This window comes from Artemia sp. Qi Xiang Cuo, unplaced genomic scaffold, assembly GCF_049724085.1.
Source record: "Artemia sp. Qi Xiang Cuo unplaced genomic scaffold, ASM4972408v1 HiC_scaffold_3023, whole genome shotgun sequence".
Lineage (NCBI taxonomy): Eukaryota > Metazoa > Arthropoda > Branchiopoda > Anostraca > Artemiidae > Artemia > Artemia sp. Qi Xiang Cuo.
This window is the reverse complement of record NW_028300418.1, coordinates 979,108-1,004,432: the sequence shown is the minus strand read 5'-3', so window position 1 is coordinate 1,004,432 and position 25,325 is coordinate 979,108. Positions and strand designations below refer to the sequence as shown.

At 37.3% G+C, this 25,325-nt stretch overlaps 1 protein-coding gene across 1 annotated transcript in view; it reads right to left on the bottom strand.

Moving 5' to 3' along the window:
• LOC148938700 (uncharacterized) overlaps positions 1 to 25,325 on the bottom strand; it is a 99,702-nt gene that overhangs the window by 4,047 nt on the left and 70,330 nt on the right. Inside the window, exon 5 of the mRNA XM_089107607.1 lies at positions 10,050 to 10,214. Within this exon, the coding sequence (XP_088963733.1) occupies positions 10,050 to 10,214 (165 nt within the window). The remainder of the gene's footprint in view (positions 1 to 10,049; positions 10,215 to 25,325) is intronic.

Genomic DNA, 25,325 nt, shown 5'->3' with positions numbered 1-25,325 from the left:
AGACCCATGTGTAATGGTCAAAGCATTTTCTACGACTGCAGTTTGGATATTTCCCTCCCTGAATCACATTGCTCTACTGACTCTGGTGGATAACCAGATAACTGGACTAGCTTAAACTTGTCAACTAGCATGTCCTTTTGCGTCCCGATGAATAACTTCCTGGCAACATATATTAAACTGTGAGCAGAAACCTGCTTTGAAACTTCATTGGGATGCGTAAAAGTTAAGCTTTCAGCAACTGCAAAAATCTCTCAAGCAAACGCCGAGTGTTTGCTTAAGGACATATCTCGAGGCCACAGAATAATGCTTCTGAACACGCTGCATGAACGAACATTTTGAAAGCTAGTCTACTGACTTGAGACAGTCGACAATCTCGTCACTCACAACTGTCTGTAGCAGTGGCACAAAGTTCTTTTATCTTTGAATGGCAGAAGCATGAATTCATCCATAAGCTCTTCGGTCGCTTCAGGTTTCGAAACTCGTCCAGCCAATATCAAGACCACGAGATTCAGCTCCCTATAGATTTTACGCACTAGGGACTCTTTCCGTCGAAACTTCTTGGTGAAACGTATGAAGAGGTTTGAAGCATCAACAACAAACTGACACTCTGCTTTCATGGTCGATTGTTTGATCAGCCAGATGATCACTTTGTACGCATTTGATTTCTTAAGACTAGGGTTTTTCTTTGAAATATAGACAACAAAGTACTCAGACAGAGCTAGCATCTGTTATCTTAGCCTCGAAGCGGCAGGTCTAATTGTTAACCATCTGGTGGGTACGTCTTTCAAGAACCGGGACATAGGAATGCCAGTTTTCCCTTGAATCTTCCTGTAGTCTTCTTGTCTAGCCTGCCAGCCACTAAAAGGTACTACCCTTTGATGATCAGACAATTTTTGTCGATTTCCAGCAAACCCTTCCGAAAAGCGTAGGGCACCAAATGTATCTTGCAGGTACCAATATCAAGAATAACTTCGCTGCCTGTCAATTCACATTTTTCACAGTCAATCAGTCGGAGAAGTTTTTTGTTCACGTTCGGACCGTCACAAATGAATGCTAGTATTTTAGAGAGAGAAAAACCACTTTCATCGATCGTTCTGGCTATTTCTGACTTCAGTTGTTGCATGTCCAATAAACGCAGTTTTTAGATGTCTTTCCACCACTCGTTTCGTCTTTTCAGACCAGAATCAGATCCTCATATGAAGCTCTTTCTTACTTTCTGAGTTTGTGGTTTCGTTAAACTCGACAACATGATAACTGTTGCCGACTTCATCAAGGGTCATCTTCTAGAAATGGGGTCCATAAGCTTCGGTTAAAAAAATATGCGAATTTAGTTCACCCGAAAAAGAAGTTTTCAACCACTGTATCTCCGAAAAATTTTCGAAATACATCTGCTATTCCGTCTGCAGATTTCCCAGAATAGTCAGACTCAATCATCTTCAGAGCCCATGTAGTTTCTGCAACTGTTATTTCACCCCACTAAATAAGCACCTAAGTGCATGGGCAGTTTTGCCGGTTGGCCACTCTCCATGGAAGATGCTACCGAGAGACGAAGCTGATTCGGTGTTAGCTTTATGGTACCATTCTTTTTATGTTAAGCAGTTCTAGCGTGCTGCAGCGTAGGAGCCATTATGGCAGACAAGCGATGTACTGAGGATAGAACAGTAGAAAGAGAACAGATTTCCCAGAACGGCTCTACACCACTCTTTCATTTGGTGCCCCGTCACATCTTTCTCTTCCAGCCAAGTATCCTTGAATTTGCACCTTCCCATTCTTATTCAAACTGAAACTTCAAACCCTAAAACTTAAAAAAAGAAAACAAGACAGTAGACAAAATATATAGGACATTACCAGAAATGCATTCAAATAAAAAAGGGCACTAGGAAGTAGTCTAATAGTTAAAAGAAATGTATTTAAGCTCAAAATCGTGCAAGAAACCTGATTAACACCACCTCTTTCATATTTTGTGCTTGGACCCATTCTCTTATTTAAATTCTCTGTGTGTAACAGTGACAACCAGAAAAGTTTTCTAAGTAATTAACAAAGCCAACCGAACCCGGCCGCCTCCTTGCTTATTGACTCCAGAGGCAAAATGGGTCACTCTTTTTCGTTACTAGTCTGTCTGCTCTATCCAGACAGTAACGCTGTAGGCTAAGTAGCAACAAGTTTTGTCTTTCATCTGTCAAGTATCTCAATCGAAACAAAAATACTGAAAACCGTATACTCACAGGTATGGAGCTTTAAACCAAAGCAAGAAAAGGGACTTTAGGGACCTTTATCAGTTTAAGGGACCAATAGGGATCTTCACTCAATTTTACGGACTTTTAGAGACTTTATGACAGCCCTAGTATACCAATCTAGTTATAACCAATACGGTGTTTGGTCATAAAATTGCCCATAAGTTGACATGGTATTCACGTGATGGTAAGACGGCAAAACTTATTGATTATGCTATAGTAAACCAAAGACTGGCAGGATCAATAAAAGATACTAGGGTATATAGGAGTGCTGTTATTGATGTTAAAAGTAAGATCACCATCTAGTAGTGTCTAGATCAATTTAAAGCTGAAATTTCACAAGAGTAACAGCCTCCCGACAAGTTGTGATGCTGCTAGACTCCAGGATGAGAATTTGAGAGAAACTTTCCAGGAACAGTTGAATGCTAAGCTTGAGAGTTTAAAATTTGACAATGTGGAAGATGGTTGAAATAACTTTAGAAAAACAATCTGTGAAGTTGCTGATGGTGTCTTAGGGAAGAACGTTAGGACTGCAGCTAAGAATATAAGTGAAAGAGCTTTATATCTAATACAGAGGAGAATGGGTTTCTACAAGAATTATCTGAGTGATCGATCATATGAAAACAAAAGGAATGTAAAGAAAGTGGAGAAAGCATTAAAATATGAACTACGGAGGTGTGAAGTGGAGGCCACGGATAAAATTGCCGAGGATCTGGAAGATAAAGCTAGACGGCATAATGGTAAAATATTGTACTGGCATGTTCATAAATTCAGAGGGAGTAGTCAATACGGACTTGTCCTAGTTAAAGATAGAAACTGGGCCATAATTAATGATAAGGAAAGGGTTAAAGAGATATGGGCAGAACATTTTGAGAATGTGCTAAACTGAGATAAAGTTGCAGAAAATTATATAGAGGAAAATGAAAAAGTTTGTGACACCTTGGATGTGAAGGAAGATTTGGTTTGTGAGGAAGAATTAGCAACAGTACTAAAACGATCAAAAAATAACAAGGCCCCAAGTATTGATAGTGTAGTAAATGAGTTTCTTAAATATGGTGGCTCCGAGGTTAGAAATAAGTTACTGAACAATATGAATATGATTTTTGAAAAAGGGCAAACACTTAACTATTTTAGGAAAACTTAAAACACTGTATAAGAAAGATGATAAGAATGAGTGTCGTAATTCTCGAGGCATTAGTCTGGTCTCTGTAGGTAGCAAATTACTTAGTAATATCAATCAATCAATCAATCAATCATTTATTACCCACAACTACAAGACACCAAGTAGTACAAGTGGAGTATAAACATAATAATAAAAAAGAAAAACAAAAAAGAACTCAACAAACACTAGCAATTAAATTAAACTAAGAAAAGAACTGTAAAATGATACTTTTTAGACTGAGAGATGCTGTAGACAGAGTTATAAGAGAAGAACAGTGCAGTTTTAGGAAAAGTAGAGACTGTATCGACCAAATTTTCACTTTTAGGTTAATAATTGAGAAGTGCCTTAGTTGTCAAACACCATTGGTTTTCAGTTTTATAGATTATGAGCAAGCGTTCGATTTTGTTAATATCAAAGGTCTTTAGCAAAGGTCTTATCCTTGTATGGTATATCAGAAAAATACACCAAAGTGGATGTGCGAGAAAAACACTGCTGCGGTTAAGGTAGGAAATGAGGTTAGCAGCTGGTTTTGTATCAGATCAGGAGTTAAGCAGAGTTGACTTCGATCACCCTTTAATGAAACATTTAGAAGGGCTTTGTCTTAAGGAGCAAAGGAAAGGCAATATGGGGAGAAAAAAGTCTCCTGGACTTGATTATGTTGATGATTTAAGCACCCTAGATGCAAGTGTGAGCAAAATGAATGAATTTTTAGAAGTTTTAAGAGTTCAGGGTCCTAGAATAGGTTTGAAAATTAATGTTAAGAAGACTAAGTCATTAAGACTAGGAACAAGTGAAGATGAAAAGGTGACGCTGAGTAACGAAAAGATTGATCAGATGGACATCTCCACTTACCTTGGTAGAATTATTAGTAAAGACGTCGGGAGCAGTGAAGATGTTAAAAGTAGAATAGCCAATGCTCAGGGTGTTTTACAGTTAATAAAAAGTTTAGAAGAAAAGAAAGATAAGCGTGCAAGCCAAGATTAGAATATTGGATGGTAGAGTGATGACAGTGGTCAAATATGGTTCTGAAGCATGGGCGCTCTGAAAAGCTGATGAAGATTTACTATATGTTTTCAAGAGCAATTGCCTATGAATTGTTCTGGGTACCAAGCTGACTGACCGTATTTCAAACAATAGGCTGTAAGAAAAATGTGGTTCAATCCCGCTTTCTAGGATCATAATGAAAGAAAGATTGAGATGGCTAGTGCACGTTCTGCGGATGAAGGATGACCGATTGCCGGAGATTGTCCTTTTCGGCCAACCGTCTAGGGCTAAACGGAAAGCAGTTCGTCCTCATCTGGGGTGAAAGGATGTCATAAAAGAAGGTTTAAAGGAAATGGGAACTTCCCGGGAGGATTTAAAAAGGGAGGCTTTGAATAGATTGGAATGGAGGAGGAGCGTGCGTAGCTGTTTTGGCCTCAGAAGGCTTGTTGCTGTGGGGATTTATTATGAACTTTGCAATAGCATAGTGGAAAGATTAAGTATGTCTACAGCACAAGTTTTTACGCAAATTTCAAAGAAATAATAAACAATTTCCATAAAATTCCAGTTTTATTCCAGATGTCTTTACATAGAACTTTGTCATTTCTTTGACAAATAAAAAATAAATCTCACCATTCCAATAAAAGAAAAAAGGATTGGTTTCAATTACTCCACAATCTTTCTTAAAATTAAACAAAAAATAAATTTAAATGTTTGATAGGAAATTAAAGATTTAAAGAAAATTTAAACCCTGAAATGAGCAAAAGTGGCCACGCAACAGTAATAAATCATGCTTCAATTAGTTACCCATAGATAATAAAATTAAACTAGAGACGTTACCAAAAACAAGCTATGTATTGCGGTTTCTTTCAAAACCCCAAAAAGCTACAATGCAATCTGTACTTTATTGAAAAACAGGAACCATTTTTTATTGTTATAACATACTAAAAAAAAAAAAAAAAAAAAAAAAAAAAAAAAATCAAAACAGAGAAATACTATTTATTTCTTAAAGCAAATACAGTGGCGAAAACTAATATGTTCTAGTGTTTAAACCAAAACGAACTTAAATTAAAATTAGTAATTGAATAAACATAAAGATAACAGACACTGATAAACTAATGAATCCTGAAACGAGTAAAAATTAAAACGAATACTTTAAGTTAGACTTAAAATTAACAAAACATTATTAAAAACAAGAGTTTGCTACTGGCGCCCCTAGTCTTCTAAAGCCTACTGTGACACTTTCTTGTAATTAAAATTATATCTATTTTGATCAATGTTCTTTAATCAGATGCAACGCTATAGCGTTGCCTGTAGTAAAGGCCGTAAGGCTTCAATGTATTGTTATTTATTTTTTCCAGAGGCACTTAATATGGAAGGGGTGGTCGTATAAACTTCGGAAGGGGCTGATTCGAAACAAAATCGGAAGGTTTAGTGGCCCATTTTAAGACTCAGAAGAAATCGGAGGGCAACCATTAACTAATAACATATTATAAATATGTGCAAGGAAAGAAGTAATAAATAATGCTACTTGTTTGACGATTCGAGTAGAGAATCCAAAATAATCTATAGTAGAACTAGTTTTAAGTTTCAAAATGTTTTTTTTTTATTTCATGATGAGTAATATCGTAAAACAAAATTACATTCCCAGAAGAGACAAAATCATCAAGATCAGGAGACTCTCGAATTCATTTTACAGTAGATGCATGCTTAGCTCCTACAGTACTAAAATAATCACTATAGCCATTCATAATTATTTTATTGTTTAAAATTTTTTTTTCATTAACCTTCAAAACAATCAACACTAATACTAAAATATTGGTTTGGTCAAATCTTTTGCTTAATAAGGTTCTATGTCTTCCTCATGTCGTATTTATATTGATCAAACTTACGAGTTCTCCTATCTTTAAAATATCTACGTTTATTAAATCTTATAATAGAATTCAATTTATTTCTATATGAACAATAATCTGGAAACGAATCCTCTTTTTTCGCTGATTAATATTTTTATTTTTTTTTATCTTTAAGTCTTATTGAAGAAACAATCCAATCAGAAATCAATGGGTCGAATTTCTGTAAATATTCCTTGAGCATAATTCGAAACGAAATGACCTGGTTTGGTAATAGAGACATTTTACCAAAAACACGAAATAGCTTCATTTAATTTATCTGGTTGAAAAACAGAACATTAATCCTGATTATCAATAAGCTTACGTAATGACTGAAAATTTATCACTTCTACCCGTCTATCTTTGTTCTTCCTTGAAAGCTTGTTTCGATCAGGATAATTTTGGGTAACATCAAAAAGAGCACTAAATAGGATGTGTTCAGACATATCTGACAATATCAGACAATTTTACTGCTCTGCACAAATGGAAAGAGAAAATATATTGTCTAACAGTGTAGCAGAGACTGTTGTAACTCAAGTAGGCAGAGAAATGCTAGGTAGAAAACCTGATGAAAGCATATTTTGAAGAAATTCTGTGTTAACATTAGCATGCAAAGTTAATAGGTCGAAATTTAAATCACCCAACATAAGAACTGATTTTTTGCACTCTGCTAACCTAACAAATACTTGTTCAAAAACTTCAACAAATCTCGCTGAATTACTAGATGGAGGTCTGTAAAAAGAACATAAAATAAACGGTATGCATCCTAAAGGAGTAACTTCAAGGAATAAGTACTCGCATATAACTTCTTCCCAAACAGACATATCACTCATGACAATAGAAGACCAACTATTCCGAATAATTTGCCAAGCTACCTTTCGCAAAGACTTTCCTGCTGCGGAAAAAGAACTTAATATTGGGGATATCCAGCATGGAAACAGGACCATTATTCGATAAAAAGGTTTCACAAACAGTAACAACGTCACGTGGACTCAAAACTAGTAAGAACTTGAATTCGCTATGAGTAGTTTGTAAATCTTGAGCATTTAAGTGTAGAGCACTTCGATGAATTTTACACTGGCCAATAGCACTGGGCAACTGGTGACCATTCGTAGAAAACTCAGATTCCTGCAATTCTTTTACAGTTGGTAGGTCACGGTTACTGTCATCTGTGGTCTTAAGAATGGTATCTAGTTTCAACTTCTAATCCAGAAATCCTTGGAAACGGTCCAAATCAGACACAGATTACGAAAATGTAACTAATCATTATTGAAAAGGAAGGTCGGGTCTCCGAAATACAAATTTCGGCAACAGTTTTCTTCCATCCTTCGGGGCATTGGTATACTTTTGCGAGTAAGGCCAAATAGTTTCCGATGTCATGACCTTAATATAGGTCCCGTGATTTTTACAGAGAAATTGCCTACAAATTGATTTGGGTATCCGACTGACTGACAACTGACAACGACAACTGATGAAGGATGAGAGATTGCCAAAGATTGTCCTTGCTGGCCAACCGACAAGGGTCAAACGAAAAGCAGGTCGTCCCTGAATGGGATAAGAGGATGTCGTAAGGAAATGGGATGGAGGAGAGTATGTACCCTGGGAAAACAAAATTTTCAATCAATGCAGAAAGCACAATAGGGATCTCCCAAAGCTGTCAAATTGCTCAAATAATGTTCCCTTTGAGCTAATTATTAACGTTTTTCTTGCATTTGTGCTAAAACATTCTTAGAGATCACCCTTTTCCGACCTTTAAAACAAAATTAACTCTGTTTAATCAAAAACAAACCTAATATAAATATCTCTATCTCCGGCACAAAACAGGAGAATTTAAATGCTTTTACTAACATTTACGGGAAACTAGTTTAATTTTTTTCAGTTATTTTTATCTTTAACTTTTCTGTCGTTTATTAAAACCTCTTATCCAAGCTCTACAACTTGTGGCAAGACTACCCAATCAATTCTACCCAGTTTGACCACACGAACCACAAAATCTATAATGGACGAGATAGAGCGATTCTTCAAGGTACCAAATCGTCTTCATACCTTCAGCTGTTCTTGAGACATTGTATAGAACGTTTTGGGACCACCTGGATATAAAGCGTGTTCTGTAAGTTTGGTCCAATATCCTTCTTATCCAAATATCCTTAGCCATTCTAAAGGTATTGCTAATCCCCCAATACTTTGAGGACATGTTGAGGGGAAGAAAAGTATTGCAAATGTATTGAACAGAGTCAAAATTCTTACGAAAGAGGTCTGTTACAAACAAAAAACTAAAAAAATATACTGTCATGGGTAACCAGTTTCCTAGCTGCTCAGATAGGTTCTAGCAACACAAACCTTTTGTTTAGTAGAAGCTCCCTCTCCGAATTCCCTGAAACTTTCAACTAAATATCCTTAGCCACTAATAGAATGATGCACATAGGCCGTTTTTGCTCATTGGTTGCGCATAGTCCCTTCTGATTTAATTCAACTTGTCCTTTAACGTTCCTAAGAGTTTCAACCGAATACCAATATCCATTCGAGAGATATTACAGATAGACCTTTTTGACATCTTGAATGTACAACATATTTTTGATTTAGACGAACGTTCCGATCCCTATGTCAATATTCCCTATTTCATATTAATACCCTCTGCTGTTCCTAAGATTCGGCAGTTTTACTCTTCTGAAAATCTTGATACATCTAGCGTCTTCTGATCCAGCGTAACATCCCCTTTAAAATCTCAAAATTTTTATCGGATAAATTTGGGGAAACCACGGCGTCGACGGGGGGGGGGGGTGGAGAGTCAGTTGCCCTCCGATCACTTTTGACTCTGAAAAAGTGAAATAGAACTTTTGATTTCTAATCAAATAAGCCCTCTCAGAAGTTTATACGAGCATCCCTTCTATAAGAACCATATTTGTCCCCAGTGCTTAATTTACAACGCTCGATCTCCAATCGAATGAGCCCCCATTAAAGTTTATACGACGACCCCTTCCATATGAAGTGACTCTGAAAAAAAAAAAATACAAATATTAAACATTGGAGCCGTATGGCCTTTACTATAGGCAACACTATAGCGGCTTCTGATTCAATGTAACATCCCCTTTAATATGCAGATAGGCCTTTAGGCAACTTGAATGAGCAAAATTTTATATCCATGTAATTAAAAATCAACCTCAACATTCTCTAAACATCCGAACTAAATACCCTACGCAGTTCCTGAGATATTGCAGATATTCTTTTTGATAAACTGGATACAAATACTACCTTGATATACAAATTGTCTTTTTATTAAGGAAAATATTCCCAAAAACATGCACTGAAAGTTCCACCGAAAAACCCGTAGATGTTTTTGAGATATTGTATATTGCCTTCTTCACACCTATATGAAACATATCCTGCGGCGACTTGCGCACTTTAAACCCTTGCTCCTGGGGCAGAGAGGACCATGTCATCCCTTGACTAATAGTTATTTGACCATCCTATATTTTCTTAGAATTCTTAGACTGTTTTCTTAGAATTTTGATCGACTGTCTTTGGGATTGAAGTGATGGGTATCTAACAAGGGTATGAAAAGGAAGGGGTACCCGCCAATTATTTTCGACTCTTAGCCATGATAGCGCTCTTTTCGGGCGACTGCTTGCAAAATTATTTTAGAAGAATGTTCCTTGAAAACAGTGTCAAGCAGGAGGAGGGGGAATTTCACCTCTTTTTGAACCAAGATATGTCTGTTTCAACGCCATTCACCTTTCTGTGAACCCCTATGAAAACCAAGATGTTTTTATTGAAATGACATACCTTCATCACTGATATCATCTATATCAGAATCGGAAGGTTCAACGTAAATGGTACTTTCCTTCCTTTTTCTAAGATTTGGTTTTTCTTGAACATCTGGTGTTGATTGCACTATTGATAGATACTCTTTTTTTCCACTCGTTTTTGATAGAGAATCAACTTTGCAATCTGAAATTGAAAGAGATGATTCTTAGTTAAAATTATAATTTAGCCTTGCTTAAAACAAAATCTGTTAATTGACTTTGTAGAGTATGTTAATAGCGTCATTCTTGTCTTTCCTTACTGTTTCTAGTAAGCACGTCCCTTAATAACAATTTGAATCCAAGACCAAAATTGTTACTTTTTCAAAATTGACTTTTTCTCTAATGTTCAACGCACATCTTAGCACTATTTCTTGTTATGAAAGCCACAAGTTAATAATAACAAGGGACTTTTCTGAATTTTGACGACACACTTTTATTTCAGAAATGGAAAAGTAAAGTGGCAGGAAATCAGTTTGAAAAGCTTGTACAACCAAAAATTTCTTCCACAACCATTCTTTACTAATTTACTGCTTCTTATTTTTATCTAATTCTTGGTACAGATACAAAACTACTTCAAGCTTCCATCTTCAAGGACTGCTACAAGCTTCCGTCGTTAAATAGAATTATGGATTATTGACAAATTTTGAATCTCATTGGTTAGTCCATACTTTTATGAACGAAAGTTGAAGTACTCAACTCGAGAAAATTCTTTACAGCATATACAATTGACGCTGTGGTCGTGCGTAATTTTGTTACTAATTGTGACTGTAATTTAGCCCGAGCATAAGACTTTTTACCATTCATTTTGTGTAAAAATCAGCTATGGATAGAGTCATCAAAAACAAAAGAAGAAATATATGGCATTTTAAGAGTTAAGGTGGACAATATTTCATTTTCGTACATTTACAAAGTAATGCAGTAATACAAGAAAAAGTCGCAAGTGTTCGCATTCGCAGTCACAGTACCAAGCAGTTAATCTTTGCTTGTATCAGTAGTAGTGCTAGAAGTTTCAAATTAGTACTTCCAATCATTCCTGAGACATTGCTGATACGACGTTTCAACAACCTGTAAGCAAATAGTGTTTTGATTTAGTTCAACATTCACCTCAGCATTCCCCAAAAATTTCAACTTAATACTAGTCATTCCATGCACACCCTTGTGACAATCTGGATCCTCGTAGTTTCTTTTGATTTAGTTCGAAATCTTCATCGGCATGCCGAGATAATGTCAACTTACTACCCTTAGCTGTCCCTGTGATATTGCAAATACACCCTTTTAAAAACTTTTTTTATTCAACTTAAAAAGTATTAAGTCGAAACTTTCAGACATGTTGAGGTAAATGTTGAACTAACCAAATGGCACTATGTCCATATTACTACTAAAACTGATTCTACAACCGCTACTGCTACTAATAGAGCTGCAACTGCTACTATTGCCGCGACTATTACTGCTAATCAGAGGCAACGCTATAGCGTTGATTATAGTAAAAGCCATACGGCTCCAATGTTTTATTATTATTTTTTTCCAGAAGCACTTCATATGGAAGGGTTCATTTACTACTACTACTACTACTAACAACTTACCGCAGCACCAAGCCGCCTGAGGCCGAAATAGCTAAGCACGCTCCTCCTCCATCCCAATCTATTCAAAGCCTCCCTTTTTACACCCGCCCACGAAGTTCCCATTTTCTTTAAATCTTTCTTTATGACGTCCTCCCATCCCAGACGAGGACGACCTACTTTCCATTTAGCCCTAGACGGTTGACCGAAAAGAACAATCTTCGGCAATCTGTCATCCTTCATCCGCACAACATGCCCTAGCCACCTCAGCCTTTCTTTCATTATAGCCCTAGAGAGCGATATTGAACCATATTTTTCGTATAGCCTATTGTTTGAAATACGGTAAGTCATCCGGGTACCAAGAAAAATCCTAAAGCAATTTCTCTGGAAAACATCTAGCAAATCTTCATCCACTTTTCTGAGCACCCATGCTCCAGAGCCATATTTGACCACTGTAATCACTGTAGCTTCTAATACTCTAATCTTGGTTTGCAGACTTATCTTCCTATTCTTCTAAACTTTTTTTTAACTGTGAAAAAACACCCTGAGCCTTGGCTATTCTACTTTTAACATCTTCACTGCTCCCACCATCTTTACTAATAATACTACCAAGGTAAGTGAAGCTGCCCACCTGATCAATGTTTTCATTACCCAACGTCACCTTTTCATCTTCACTTATTCCTAGCCTTAGTGACTTAGTCTTCTTAACATAAATTTTAAACTTATTCTAGCACCCTGAACTCGCAAAACCTCTAAAACTTCATTCATATTGCTCAGACTTTCATCTAGGATGCTTAAATCATCCGCATAATCTAAGTCAAGGAGACTTTTTCCTCCTCATTTGATTCCGTGGTCTCCCATTGCCTTTCCTGTGCTCCTTAAGACGAAGTCCATCAAAATAATCCATATAAAGAAGGAAAGAACACAACCCTGCGTAACTCCTGATTTAATACAAAACCAGCTGCTAACCTCATTTCCTACCTTAACCGCAGCAGTGTTATTCTCGCACATAGCACTAATCACTTTAATGTAATTGTCTGGTAGGCCTATACCATACAAGGAAAAAACCTTTACTAAAACTCTTCTATCAGCAGAATCAAACGCTTGCTCATAATCTATAAAACTGAGGACCAAAGGTGTTCAACTCAGGCACTTCTCAATTATTAGCCTAAGAGTGAAAATTTGTTCGACACATCCTCTATCTTTTCTAAAACCGCACAATTCTTCTCTTAAAAATTTGTCTACGGCATCTTTCAGTCTAAAAAGTATCATATTACTAAGTAATTTACTACCTAGAGAGACCAGAATAATGCCTCGATAATTACCACACTCACTTTTATCACCTTTTTTATAAAGTGGCTAAATTAAGATTTTCCTAAAATCGTTACTTACTTCTCCTTTTTCAAAAATCATATTAATAATCTTCAGTGACTTATTTCAAACCTCAGAGCCACAATATTTAAGAAACTCATTTACCACCCTATCAGCACCTAGACCCTTATTATTTTTTAATCCTTTCAGTACTGTCGCTAATTTTTCCTCACAAAACAAATCTTCCTTCACATCCATGGTATCACAAACTATTTCATTTTCCTCTATATCTTTTCCTGCAACTCTATCTCGGTTAAGCAAATTCTCAAAATGTTCGGGCCATCTCTCTTTACTTCTTTCCTTATCGCTAATTGTGGCTGCATTCCTATTATTAACTGGGCCAATTTATTAACATGCCATATAATATTTTACTATTATGCCATCTAGCTGCATCTTCCAGATCATCAGCAATTTTATCCATGGGCTCCACTTAACACCTCCTTAGTTCATATTTTAATGCTTTCTCCACTTTCTTTACATTCCTTTGGTTTTCATATGGTCTATCACTCAGATAGTTCTTGTAGAAGTCCTTTCTCCTTTCTACTAAACATAAAGCTTTTTCACTAATATTAGCAGCAGTTCTAGCTTTCTTCCCTAATACACCTTCAGCAACTTCCCAAATTATTTTTCTAAAATTATTCCAAACATCATTATCAAATTAACATTATCAAATTTTAAACTTTCAAGTTTAGTATTCAACTGTTACTGGAAAGTTTCTCTCAAATTCTCATCCTGGAGTCTTCCAACATCATAACTTCCCGGGAGGTAATTACCCTTCCGATATTTCAGCTTTAAATTAACCCTTTACGCTATTAGATGATGGTCTTTATTTTTAATATCAATAACAGCACTCCTATATACCCTATTATCTTGTATTGATCCTGCCAGTCTTCGGTTTACTATAACATAATCAATAAGGTTTACTGTCTTACCATGACGTGAATACCATGTTATAAGCCATTTTATGACCAAACACCGTATTGGTTATAACTAGATTGTTATACCTACAAAATTGCAAAAGTCTGTATCCATTACTGTTTTCTTTTCCTACACCAAATTTACCTAGGCTAGTATACCATCTATTCCTATTTCTAATGACCTAGGCGTTAAAATCTCCTAGTAAAAACATCATATTTCTACCTGGGACCCTGTCTATTTGCTCCTGTAACTGTAAGTAATATGCATCTAAGTCACTAGTATCTCCGTCAGTCGGTTCTACAGGGACATATACTACTATAACTGATACCTTGAACTTTTTAGTAATAAAATTAGCAATTAGTATTCTATTATTAATATCTTCCCAGCCTAAACAAGACTTAGCAGCTTCTTTATTCATCATGAGCCCTACTCCCTGTCTATGTACCCCATCCTTCCTGCCTGAGTAAACAGATTCTATATTACCTTATTTCATTCTTCCTACCCCTGGGATATGAGTTTCTGAAACTCATAACAAGTCCAGTTCAAATCGTCTGAATTCGTCAGTCAAAATGTTGATATGATGGTCATTTTTTAACGTCGTAACATTCGAAGCTCTAATTTTCATGTTCTTTAAATGATTGAAATTATTTTCGCCTCAGGAAAAGCAATAATCCTGGATACCGGTGCAGGACGGGGATCACACATCTTCTCAAGTCGACACCGAAGTGCTTAAGCCGGCTTAGAACCGGACAGCAAGAAGTCCCTCGGACCTCCATGAATGGAGGCTTTGTGCAATCCTGGGCCCATCTTGGTCACATTTTTCAGCACTTGGCGATGCTCTTCTATCAACAAGAGTCGAAATCCTGCCCAGACAATCTCAAGCCTATTACATCCGACTCCTTATATATTCATGCCTACAAATATTATGCTACTACAGGTAGGCAGCCCATAACAGATAAATTAGCTAGGAAGAGGATTTTCAGCCCGAAAACGCCCGTCAAAGCAGACCAAGCCCAGATGAATTATCCATTAATCAGAGTCCCGTGCGAATGCTGTGTCGTTTACTAGGCTATGATTTCCTCGAGGCGCGCCACTCCTCAAATGGGAATAGAGTTGACCACAAGGTCTCCAGTATTGCGGGTACCCCAAAAAGGTTGAGGTAGTCCTTTGCAGAGGCCGTTGTCCATAGGTCTGGATCTTACGCCCTATCGTTGTTGTCCTCCCAGAAAGGATTCTCCCGCGATGGTGTTTTGCATCCCCATGCAATTTAACCCATTACTGGGAGAAGGTTGGTAAATCATGGGACTTGTGGACAAACCAATGGGTCCTTTTGAGTGTACATTAGAGGGGCCTTCTTCGTCCTTCACCTGTACTTAAAACCCCGGTTGAGGGTGCCCTAGTTTCTATTATGGACCCTCAGGGATAAGGTCCCCCCTTGGTCCGTGCCTCCTATGAAGGTACCCTACATATCTGTAGGACGTTTCCATATCGCCTCCTGGGGACACGCTGAGTGGCATGGGGGAGGCCAGGAGCATAAGTTAAGACAATAAAGCCAAAACAATAAAATGAAAGCAGATTTCCCAAATGACGATAGAAATTAGGGTACGTAGGCTAAATGTTCTAGCAACCACACTAAAGAACTGAAGTTAGTTACAGTGAAATATACCAAAATATGACGAAAAAACAACACCTTAGCAAGAAAATTATGGATACCAGAGGTGTTGGGGTTCCACCCCTTGTTTCTTTTCTTTTCAGATAAATGACCTATTTTCTTTTCTGTAATTATATTTGCCTATAAGATAATTTTAATCATAAGGTAAACTCTGCTAAGCTAAGCTAGATTCTTTCGCAATAATTAAGCTTTAAAGATAAATTCTATTTTAGTCTTCCGGGTCTGGGCCATTGAAAGACAAAATTACGAAAAAGTAGAATGGATTTTGGATGTTGATTTAGAGAATTGGCCAGGGCCAAGCGAAGGTCCACCCCTATGCAAAGTTTGTTGTACAGAACCAATGTTTTATTATTTAGTCTACATTGAGACCCCGTTTTGGGGAGTCTGTTCTTTTAAGAGTTGATATATGTGTTCCGTCAAGTGACCTTTTGGAAGATTACAAGTAAGCTATTTTCCACAACTGTGTAGACTATTTTTTCCAGGAGCCCAGAGAGCGTAGGAAAAGAGTTGCGAGATACTGTCATTAGTATATCGACAGGGGGGTGTATCTACCCTCCATGGACATAGCTAGATACTTTAGTTGTGACCCGGGTTGGGTGCACCCTTCGCCTTAGAGTTTGGCCATTTGACCGTTCGATCACGTTATCATACCTTGGGCCAGCGTATATCGTAAATTGGGTACTAACATACCCTATATTTACAGAACCGTTGTGGTAAGCGCGGACATCCCATTATAATATTTGGCACCATCAGGGGCTTTCCCCTCCAGTAAGTGGTGTAGCACCATTTTTTGCACCAATAATTGGTGACACCAACACCTTACCGCATGAATACTGGTGGCAGCAAGAAAGGTCCTACCGGTAAACCTGATAGTAAAAGAATTCTACGTTTTCGAAGAGACACTTTAATTTGGCCTACAAAATACCCTATAGGGATTACATATAGAGAAAAAAATTGGAAATTAATTAAAAAAATTAGGAACATCTAAATGGGCTGTGCCTAGTTAGAAAATAATAAGAAATAAAATCAAGGAATCAATATATCACGCGACTAATTAACATGTGAGACAAGGGAGGCTGAGCCCCCCACTTAAAATCGGCAAATTAAAACGTGACAATTTTTCGTAAAAAGACAAGAAGAGACATTGATAAAAGAATTTACATTAAGACTGAAGAAGTATTTTGACATTAATTAAACCTTGAAATAACGGTGAAAAGACGGAAGATTTACACAAGATCAGAAAAGGGACAAGAGTTGAAAGAATTAGGTTTGAATTCGAAAAAAACTGCCACGGTAAACTAAAAATCGCACTCAGCCCCACAATTGTATGCGACTCCTGCTGGAAATACTCTCGGAAAAACACAATAAGATGAACTATATATTAATCATGGGTTGAAATAGACAATTTTTACACGTTCGAAGGGGGAAACTTCAAAAAAAAACCAGTAACAAGGCGATTTCCAATGCAAACCATGGAAGGAGAAAAGAATGTACGGTAGATTCAGAAAGAATTATTCCCAGATAGAGAAAATATAATCATAGAACGAACAGACTCGGAAAACGCATTAAGAGGATATAACGACCAAGAAAATCAGAGTAGGCCGAGTAGCAGGAGTAGTAGAAGCTCAATTTCCAGCAAGGGCTCGCGAAAAAGTACTCAAGTAGATATGACACAACAACTTTAAAATTTCATGAAGGAAGAAAGAATAGCAAGAAAACAAAAAGAGGGGGAAGATAGAAAAAAAAGAGAGAAAGAGAGAATAGCTAGAGAGTAGAGATGGGGGTGCTACTCCGGGGGGGGCTCCTTATATGGGCATAGAATACTGACGGGGCTCCTTATATGGGCATAGAGTCATTAGGGAGAATGATTGCGTAATCGGTCAATGACCTCTGTCTCCAGGTGTTATTTGGGCACGCTCTCAACGAATGTCAATGTAGTTATTGTTTTCAAGCCAAATGTCCAGTTCAATGTTGTTGTTGTTTTGAACAGAGTCATTAGGGAGAACACGTGGTTAATAGGGTCAATGTTGTTGTCGTTCGAAGCAAAGTTAATGACACTTCCTTCCTGTTCGAGGCAGATGTTATGATCCAGAAATAGCATTTGTTATTGTTATTAGAGCCATATCCTATGAGGTTCCGAGAAACAGTTAATGACACTTCCTTCTTGTTCGAGGCAGATGTTATGATCCGGAAATAGTATTTGTTGTTGTTATTCGAGCCAAATGTTATGGGTTTCCCGGAAACAGTTAGATCACCACTTCCCAGTCAATATCAAGGTCAATGTTGTTGTTGTTTTCGAGCCAACTTTCTTTTCAGGTCAGTCTAGAGTTGGCAGTCAGAGTGAAAGGAATTTTGCTATAGTTTTATCAATCTGTGAATAGAATTCACTAAGCTTTTAGTGAGCAGTGTAATAACATGAGTGAACAAGTTGAGTTAGAAATATCCTTTTATTGCAACTGTTCTATTTGTAAGGGACATTTTCATGATTTTGAGCATTCACAAGAACCTACTGAATGTTTAGACTGCATAGAGGCAGAGACGAATAGCTAGAGAACATAAAGAAGAGGCTGATAGAATAGCCAGAGAACGAAAAGAGAAGGAAGATAGAGAAGAAAGAAAGAATATCAGAATAGCTAGAGAACAAAAAAAGAGGCTGATAGAATAGCCAGAGAACGGAAAGATAAGGAAGATAGAGAAGAAAGAGAGAATATCAGAATAGCTAGAGAACAAAAAGAAGAGGCTGATAGAATAGATAGAGAACGAAAGGAGGAGAAAGATAGAGAAGAAAGAGAAAGAGATAGAGTATCTAAAGAAAAAAGGGGAGGCAGATAGAGAGGAAAGAAAACACATAATGGAAACGATTGCAGGAAGAAATTCCCAAGAGCCTCAGAAATCGTCTACAGTAGAGGTAATGCAAGCAATAAACCTTCAACCATTGAAAGAAAATGAAGATTTACATTTATACATATACAATTTTGAAAAAACGGCAGAATTAAGCTAATGGCCGAGAGAAAACTGGGTGACATCAATGCGGCCATTCCTTAACTACAAAGCACAAACTGCTTTTAAGGCATTACCGATGCACTACTCAAGAGATTTTGAAAGACTAAAACAAGCCATTTTTGAAACGTTTCAACTCTCCCCCGAGCACTTTCAAAGAAGGTTTGAAAGCGAAAGAAAACGAGACAACGAAACTTACAAAGAATTCTACCATGTAAAAAGCGATGGAACAGTTTTTTTTAGGAAATACCTAACCAAATATGAGAATGTACTTAAAAGAGGAAAACCCACAAACAGTTGAAGAAATGTCCGAATTAGCAGACAGGCACACTGAAATTAGGAGGGAGACATCTCCACCAAGAAAAAGGCTAGGAGGTAGTGGTAGTAAAGAATACCCTTACACAGAAAATAAAAATAACGCTAGCCAGATATGGCAAAGACAAACAGAATTAACGTGCTACCATTGTAACTCCGCTATGCTACTATGGAGCAAAACAAAAATGTCCGACGGCTCAGGTCATAATAGAAATCGCCAATAAAGAAGGAAATACGGTTAAAAAGGAAGTAAAGGTAGGTGTTGTACCTACTCTTGCAGTAAACGTTTTACTAGGGGGAGATTTCGGCAATATCGAAAACCTTTCTTGCACTAAAAGCAACCTCCATGATTAAAAAAGTAAATACGGTGACACAAGACCAAGAAAAAAAGAAAAGTGAGGCTGAGCCCCCCACTTGTGAGAATGATGATCAAAATATACAAAACCCATTTAAATTTAACGACGAGATGTTTATAAAGAATGCTAAATTAAGAAAACCTAAAAGCCAAAAAAGGGCAGACAAAAAGGAGTATAACCATAAACAAGAAGAGCTATTGACCGTAGAAAGAGAACCAGAGAAATCCAAATATGAACTAGCCGGAATACTCGGGGTAATCTTCGAAAAATTCGCAGAATTACAAACAAATGATAGAGACTGCAGAAAAATAAAACTAGCACTAACGAATAAAGAAAATCCGCAATCTAAACAGTTTTCCAGTAATGGAAAGCTACTTTACAAAATAATAGAGACTGGGGAGAACCCTAGAAAATTACGACTTTTGGTACCGCATGAACTGAGAAAAGCGGTAATAAAATTGGCTCACTCAAGACCAACGGGGGGAAACATGGGATCCCAGAGAACAAGAGATAAAGTCTTTCAGCGTTTTTGGTGGAAAGGAGTAAGACATGATATTATCATCTTTTGTAAAAGATGCAAAGATTGTCAATTAGTCGCATACAAAAAACCAAATGAAAAAGTTCCAATGCAAAAAATGCCCATTTTCGGCAAACCGTTTGAGAGAATTTCAATGTACATTGTAGGTCCACTCCCGGAATCTAGCGCGGGAAACAGATTCATTCTAGTTATTAATGATCTGGCTACGAGCTACCCAGAAGCTATCCCAGTGCGGACAGTAGAATCACCAAAAATTGCAGAAGAATTAGCGAAATATGTCTCACATCACGGAATCCCAAAGGAAATTTTAACAGATAATGGAACCAGTTTTATATCGACATACATTCGAAAATTATACGAAATTCTCGGTATTAAATAAGCATTAACTACTCCACTCCATCCTCGGACAAATGGAGTGACAGAAAGATTTAACGGAACCCTAATTAGTAGGTAGAGACGTTTTGTAAAAGGCGACGTAAATCAATGGGGCAAAATGCTCCCTTATGTATTTTTTGCATACAGAGAAACTCCACACCCAGCTACAGGGTTCTCGATATTTGAATTACTACATGGGACAAATTCGAAGGGGGTGTTAGACATTATAAAGGAATCATGGGAGAATGATGAGAAAAATAAAGAAAGAGTGATAACACACTTGCTATCACTGTGAGAAAAACTGCATAAATACCATGAAATTGCTAAGCAAGCACAGGGGGAATACGCAGAAAAAACAAAAATATGGTATGATAAATCCGCCCGAATGCGCGAATTCGCGGAAGGGGATGAAGTCCTCATATTGCAACCGGACGGAAATAATAAATTGTAAGTAAGATGGAAAGGACCATTTAAGGTGAAAAAGAAAACGAATAATGTAAATTATATGATAGAATTAGATGGAACAAGAAAAAAGGATAAAGCTCACCAGGTGAATTTATTGAGGAAATTTAACAAAGAGAATAAAAATGGAAGCCACGAAGTTCCGCAGAAGCCATGCCTTATGATTTCGACCTCAGAAATTGACGAGGAAAGTGTCCCTTTGGGTACAATAGACCCGGCGGAAACACATCTGAGCCGAGCTCAGAAATGCCAATTAAATAAGTTATTCACGGAATTTGCAGACGTATTAACAGACCGAATCGGAAAAACAAAAAATGTGGTACATAAAATACCAGTAAAAGACAACAAACCAATAAAACAATACCCGTACCAAATACCAGAAGCTAAAATTAAAGAAATGAAAAAAGAAATAGACCGAATGCTCGATTTAGGGGTTATAGAACCATCAAACTCAGAATATGCAGCGCCATTCATATTAGTCCTGAAGAAGGATGGCTTCATTCGATTTTGCGTAGACTACAGACAACTGAATAATATTTCCGAATCAGACGCGTATCAAATACCAAGAATGGACAAATTTCTAGTCAGTAGGTTCTACAAAATGTATATCAATTTTAGACTTGAGAAGAGGTTATTGGAAAATAAAGATGCACCCAGAAGATTCAGTAAAAACTGTTTTTATTACGCCTTTGGGGTAATACCAGTTTAGGTATATGCCTTTAGGACTAAAAGGGCCACCAGCAATATTCCAAAGACTAGTAGGTTGTATCTTAAAATCCTTAACATATACAAGAGCCTACTTGGAGGACATTATAGTATTTTCAAACTCGTTCAATGAACATATAACTCATATGGAACAAGTGAGAACCAGGCTGAGGAGAGCAAGATTAACTTTGAATGTAGAAAAATGTAGATTTGTGCAGTCAGAGACCGAATACCTGGGACACAAAATAGGGAATGGTATCATAACCCCATTAAGGGAAAAAATGGAAAAGATTAGAAACGCAGCGGTCCCAAATACAAAGAAAAAAGTTCGGTCATTTTTGGGATTGGCGGGATATTACCAAAGAATCATACCAAATTTTGCAAAGATTGCTACACCTTTGACAAAGTTAACAAAAAGGGTGTCGTTGACCCAATTAAATGGTTGGAAATTGAAGAAAATGCATTTGATACACTTAAAGATGCTCTTTGTAACGAAACAATACTGAGAAATCCAGATTTTTCCTTACCATTTGTGCTACAAACTGACAGTGTAGGTTACGGATTAGGGGCAGTTTTATATCAAAATTTGGAGGACGGGGAACATCCAATCATATTTATATCCAGAAAATTGTCAAAAGCAGAATTAAATTACAACACGATTGAAAAAGAATGTCTTGCAATAATATACGCAATCAAAAAAATTGACTATTATGTATATGGACGAAAATTTAAAATAGTGACAGATCACAACATATTGAGATGGCTAAATATAATGAAGCCAGATAACCGACGATTGGCAATGCTGACGGCATGTCCCGATTGTGATAAAAATATATGTTGAGAATATAAAAATTAGATGGGCTGTGTCTAGCTAGCACAATAAATAAATTTTAGTGGGGACGAAGAGGTTCAAGACCCATGGGGAATAAAACAAGATGATAATAAAATAGAGTTGAACGCCCTACAACGGGCTGGGGAAAAGTTGGGAGATATTGAATTAGAATTAAAAGTTGGATTAGAAAAACTTGGGAGCAATTTGAGATTAGTCCTATCAACTCTAAGGGAGATTTGGTATCTTTTGCGGGGGAGGCCTTTGGGGAGCCATGGATGATGGACGATTCGCTCAACGGACAGCTGGTTGGCCAGTTGTGACCCTGTTACTGAAATTTTGCCTCTCTGATCTGGAGTCCTTGGAGGATACTCTCTCCCAGTCACTTCATATTTCACCCAAACCTTTGTCCAGTAACCCTATTCATAGTTGTTACTCTTCATGGGAATCGACAATTATTTCCGGAAAACCATATTCAGTATCCACATTTCATCTTTAGTTGGTATCAACGCTTATTCTTCATCTGATTATCCCAGGGGAGGGAATCCAGAAAAAAGCAAGCAATCCATGGTTCGCATAAATTTTAATTCATTTCCCCGTACCCCTATCGTTTTCAAAGGCCTGTGTATTTTCGGCTTTGGATTATTTCAAATTATGCCAAGGAGCAATTGACATTTTAATTGAGATGTGGGGTTGTTTCCACGGATGGAAATTAAGAGGCTAGTGCAGCTAATTTTTCAAGATGGCTGGAATTATCAAATCTGCCAGAAACTGATTCTCTGCTCCTCTAAAATGTAGATTCGCGAGAGTGAGAAAAGTTGTATTTTTGATTGTGCTGAGCACGATCATTTTCTGCGAATCTTGGGGATTTCAATTTTCAAAACCAAATGCGGATGCCATACGATAGAGACCATGTTGGTTCTACAGTAGAGACATGTGGATGACAACGGATCCTGAAACAAGCGGTGGAAGTACAGGCACTGGTGGAAGAAAGAAAACAAATGGATGTTTGTAAAGTTGAAGTTCAGTGTTATGATTGTAAGGGTGGACCAGCGTGGCGCATGAGCGGTCATTTATCTTACGAGGGGAGGTGTTGGGGTTCCACCCCATGTTTCTTTTCTTTTCAGATAAATTACCTATTATCTTTTCTGTAATTATATTTGCCTACAAGATATTTTTGATCATAAGTTGAACTCTGGTTGCTAAGCTAGATTCTTTCACAATAAGTAAGCTTTGAAGTTAAATTCTTTTTTGGTCTTCCGGGTCTGGGCCATTGAAAAACAAATTTACGCAAAAGTAGAATGGACTTTAGATGTTGATTTAGAGGATTGGCCAGGGCCAAGCGAAGGTCCACCCCTATGTAAAGTTTGTTGTGCAGAACCAATGTTTTATTAGTGAGTCTACATTGAGATCTCGTTTGAGGGAGTCTGTTCTTTTAAGAGTTGATATATGTGTTTTGTCAAGTGATCTTTTGGAAGATTACAAGTAAGCTATTTTCTACAACTGTGTAGACTATTCTTTACAGGAACCCAGACAGGGTAAGAAAAGAGTTGCAAGATACCGTCATTAGTATATCGACAGGGTGTTCCGTCTGCCCTCCAAGGAGATAGCTAGATAATTTAGTGATGACCCGAGTTGGGTGTACCCTTGGCCTTAGAGGTTGGCCATTTGACCGTTCGATCACGTTATCATATCCTGGGGCAGAGTATATTGTAAATTGGGCACTAACATATCCTATATTTACAGAACCGTCGTGGTAAGCGCGGGCATCCCATTATAATATTTGGCGCCATCAGGGGCTTTCCCCTCCAGTAAGTGGTGTAGCACATTTTTTTCACCAATAAGTGGTGACACCCGTACCTTACCACACGAATAATAAGCTATTAAAAATTCTATACGGTTTTAATTTGTATTAAAACTCGAAGACATTACTTTGAAGTAAATAATGAAATTCAACTAAAAATAAATTAAAACTGAGTAAACAAATGAAACTTGAAAACGTCAAAATGAATAAATATAACTCAGAAGGACGTGACATTAAAAGAAACAATCAAGTCAATCTTAAAACGAGCAGACAATATCACAAATAAGATGCAGGTAAAAACTATCTGACTATCCTTTAGGCTAGATTATCATCCTCCTTGATTTTCCATCTTGAAAAATCTTCCAAAAAAGAGATTTTTCAACAAAACCACACTCTACATAAAAAGGCAAGAAAATAAAATAGTAAGAGCATACTAAATTAGAAAACTTACGAAGGATTCATTTGGAAGGGATAAACTTCAAAGGGGGCTCATTCAATTGGAAATCGGGACATCTAGTGCCCTTTTTAAGAGTCTTAAGTGATCGGAGGGCAACTAGCCCACCCCCTCCCACACCCTTTTCCCCCAAATACATCCGAAAGATTTTTTTAAATAACCATTTTGTTAAAAATAGTTCAAAGATCATATAACAAAAACTCGGGGTCGACACAACCCCCAGGAGCCCGGGGGCAGACGTTGTAAGTTATGCCCTGGGGCATATATGGTTCTTATAGAAGAGAAGATATGCGAAAAAGAAAATTAGATCCTGTCAAAAATGCAAATGAAGAGCAAAGAAAAGGGCGGTTAGAAAATATGCGAAAAAGAGAATTAGAGGGTGTCAAAAATGAAAAAGAAGAGCAAAGACACAAGCGGTTGGATAATAAACGAAAACAAGAATTTAGAGCGTATCAAAGATGAAAATGAAGAGCAGAGACACACGTGGTTAGAAGATAAACGAAAACAAGAATTAGAGCGTGTCAAAAATAAAAATGAAGAGCAAAGACACACGCGGTTAGAAGAACAGCTGCGTCGTAATTTTTGTCACCAAAAACTTGTGGCACAAAACCTAGTACATACGTAAAAAGATGCCACAAAGTCAGTAAATGTTAAAAATAAGTCTTTGGGACCCTTCAACGTTGCCTGTACTCACTATGGAGCCCTCCATTTTCCCGAGCAAAGTATAAGTAGAATGGCCCCTATTGACCCCACGATTAATGCCCCTTCGAATCCCGATCCGGACACGGTTACATCCTCCTTCTCAGCCAATCAGCGAGTCGGATACATCCTCCTTCTCAGCCAATCAGGAGGGCGGAAATATTAGAAAAAGAGGATTTCAGGTTGGGCTAGTTTAGAT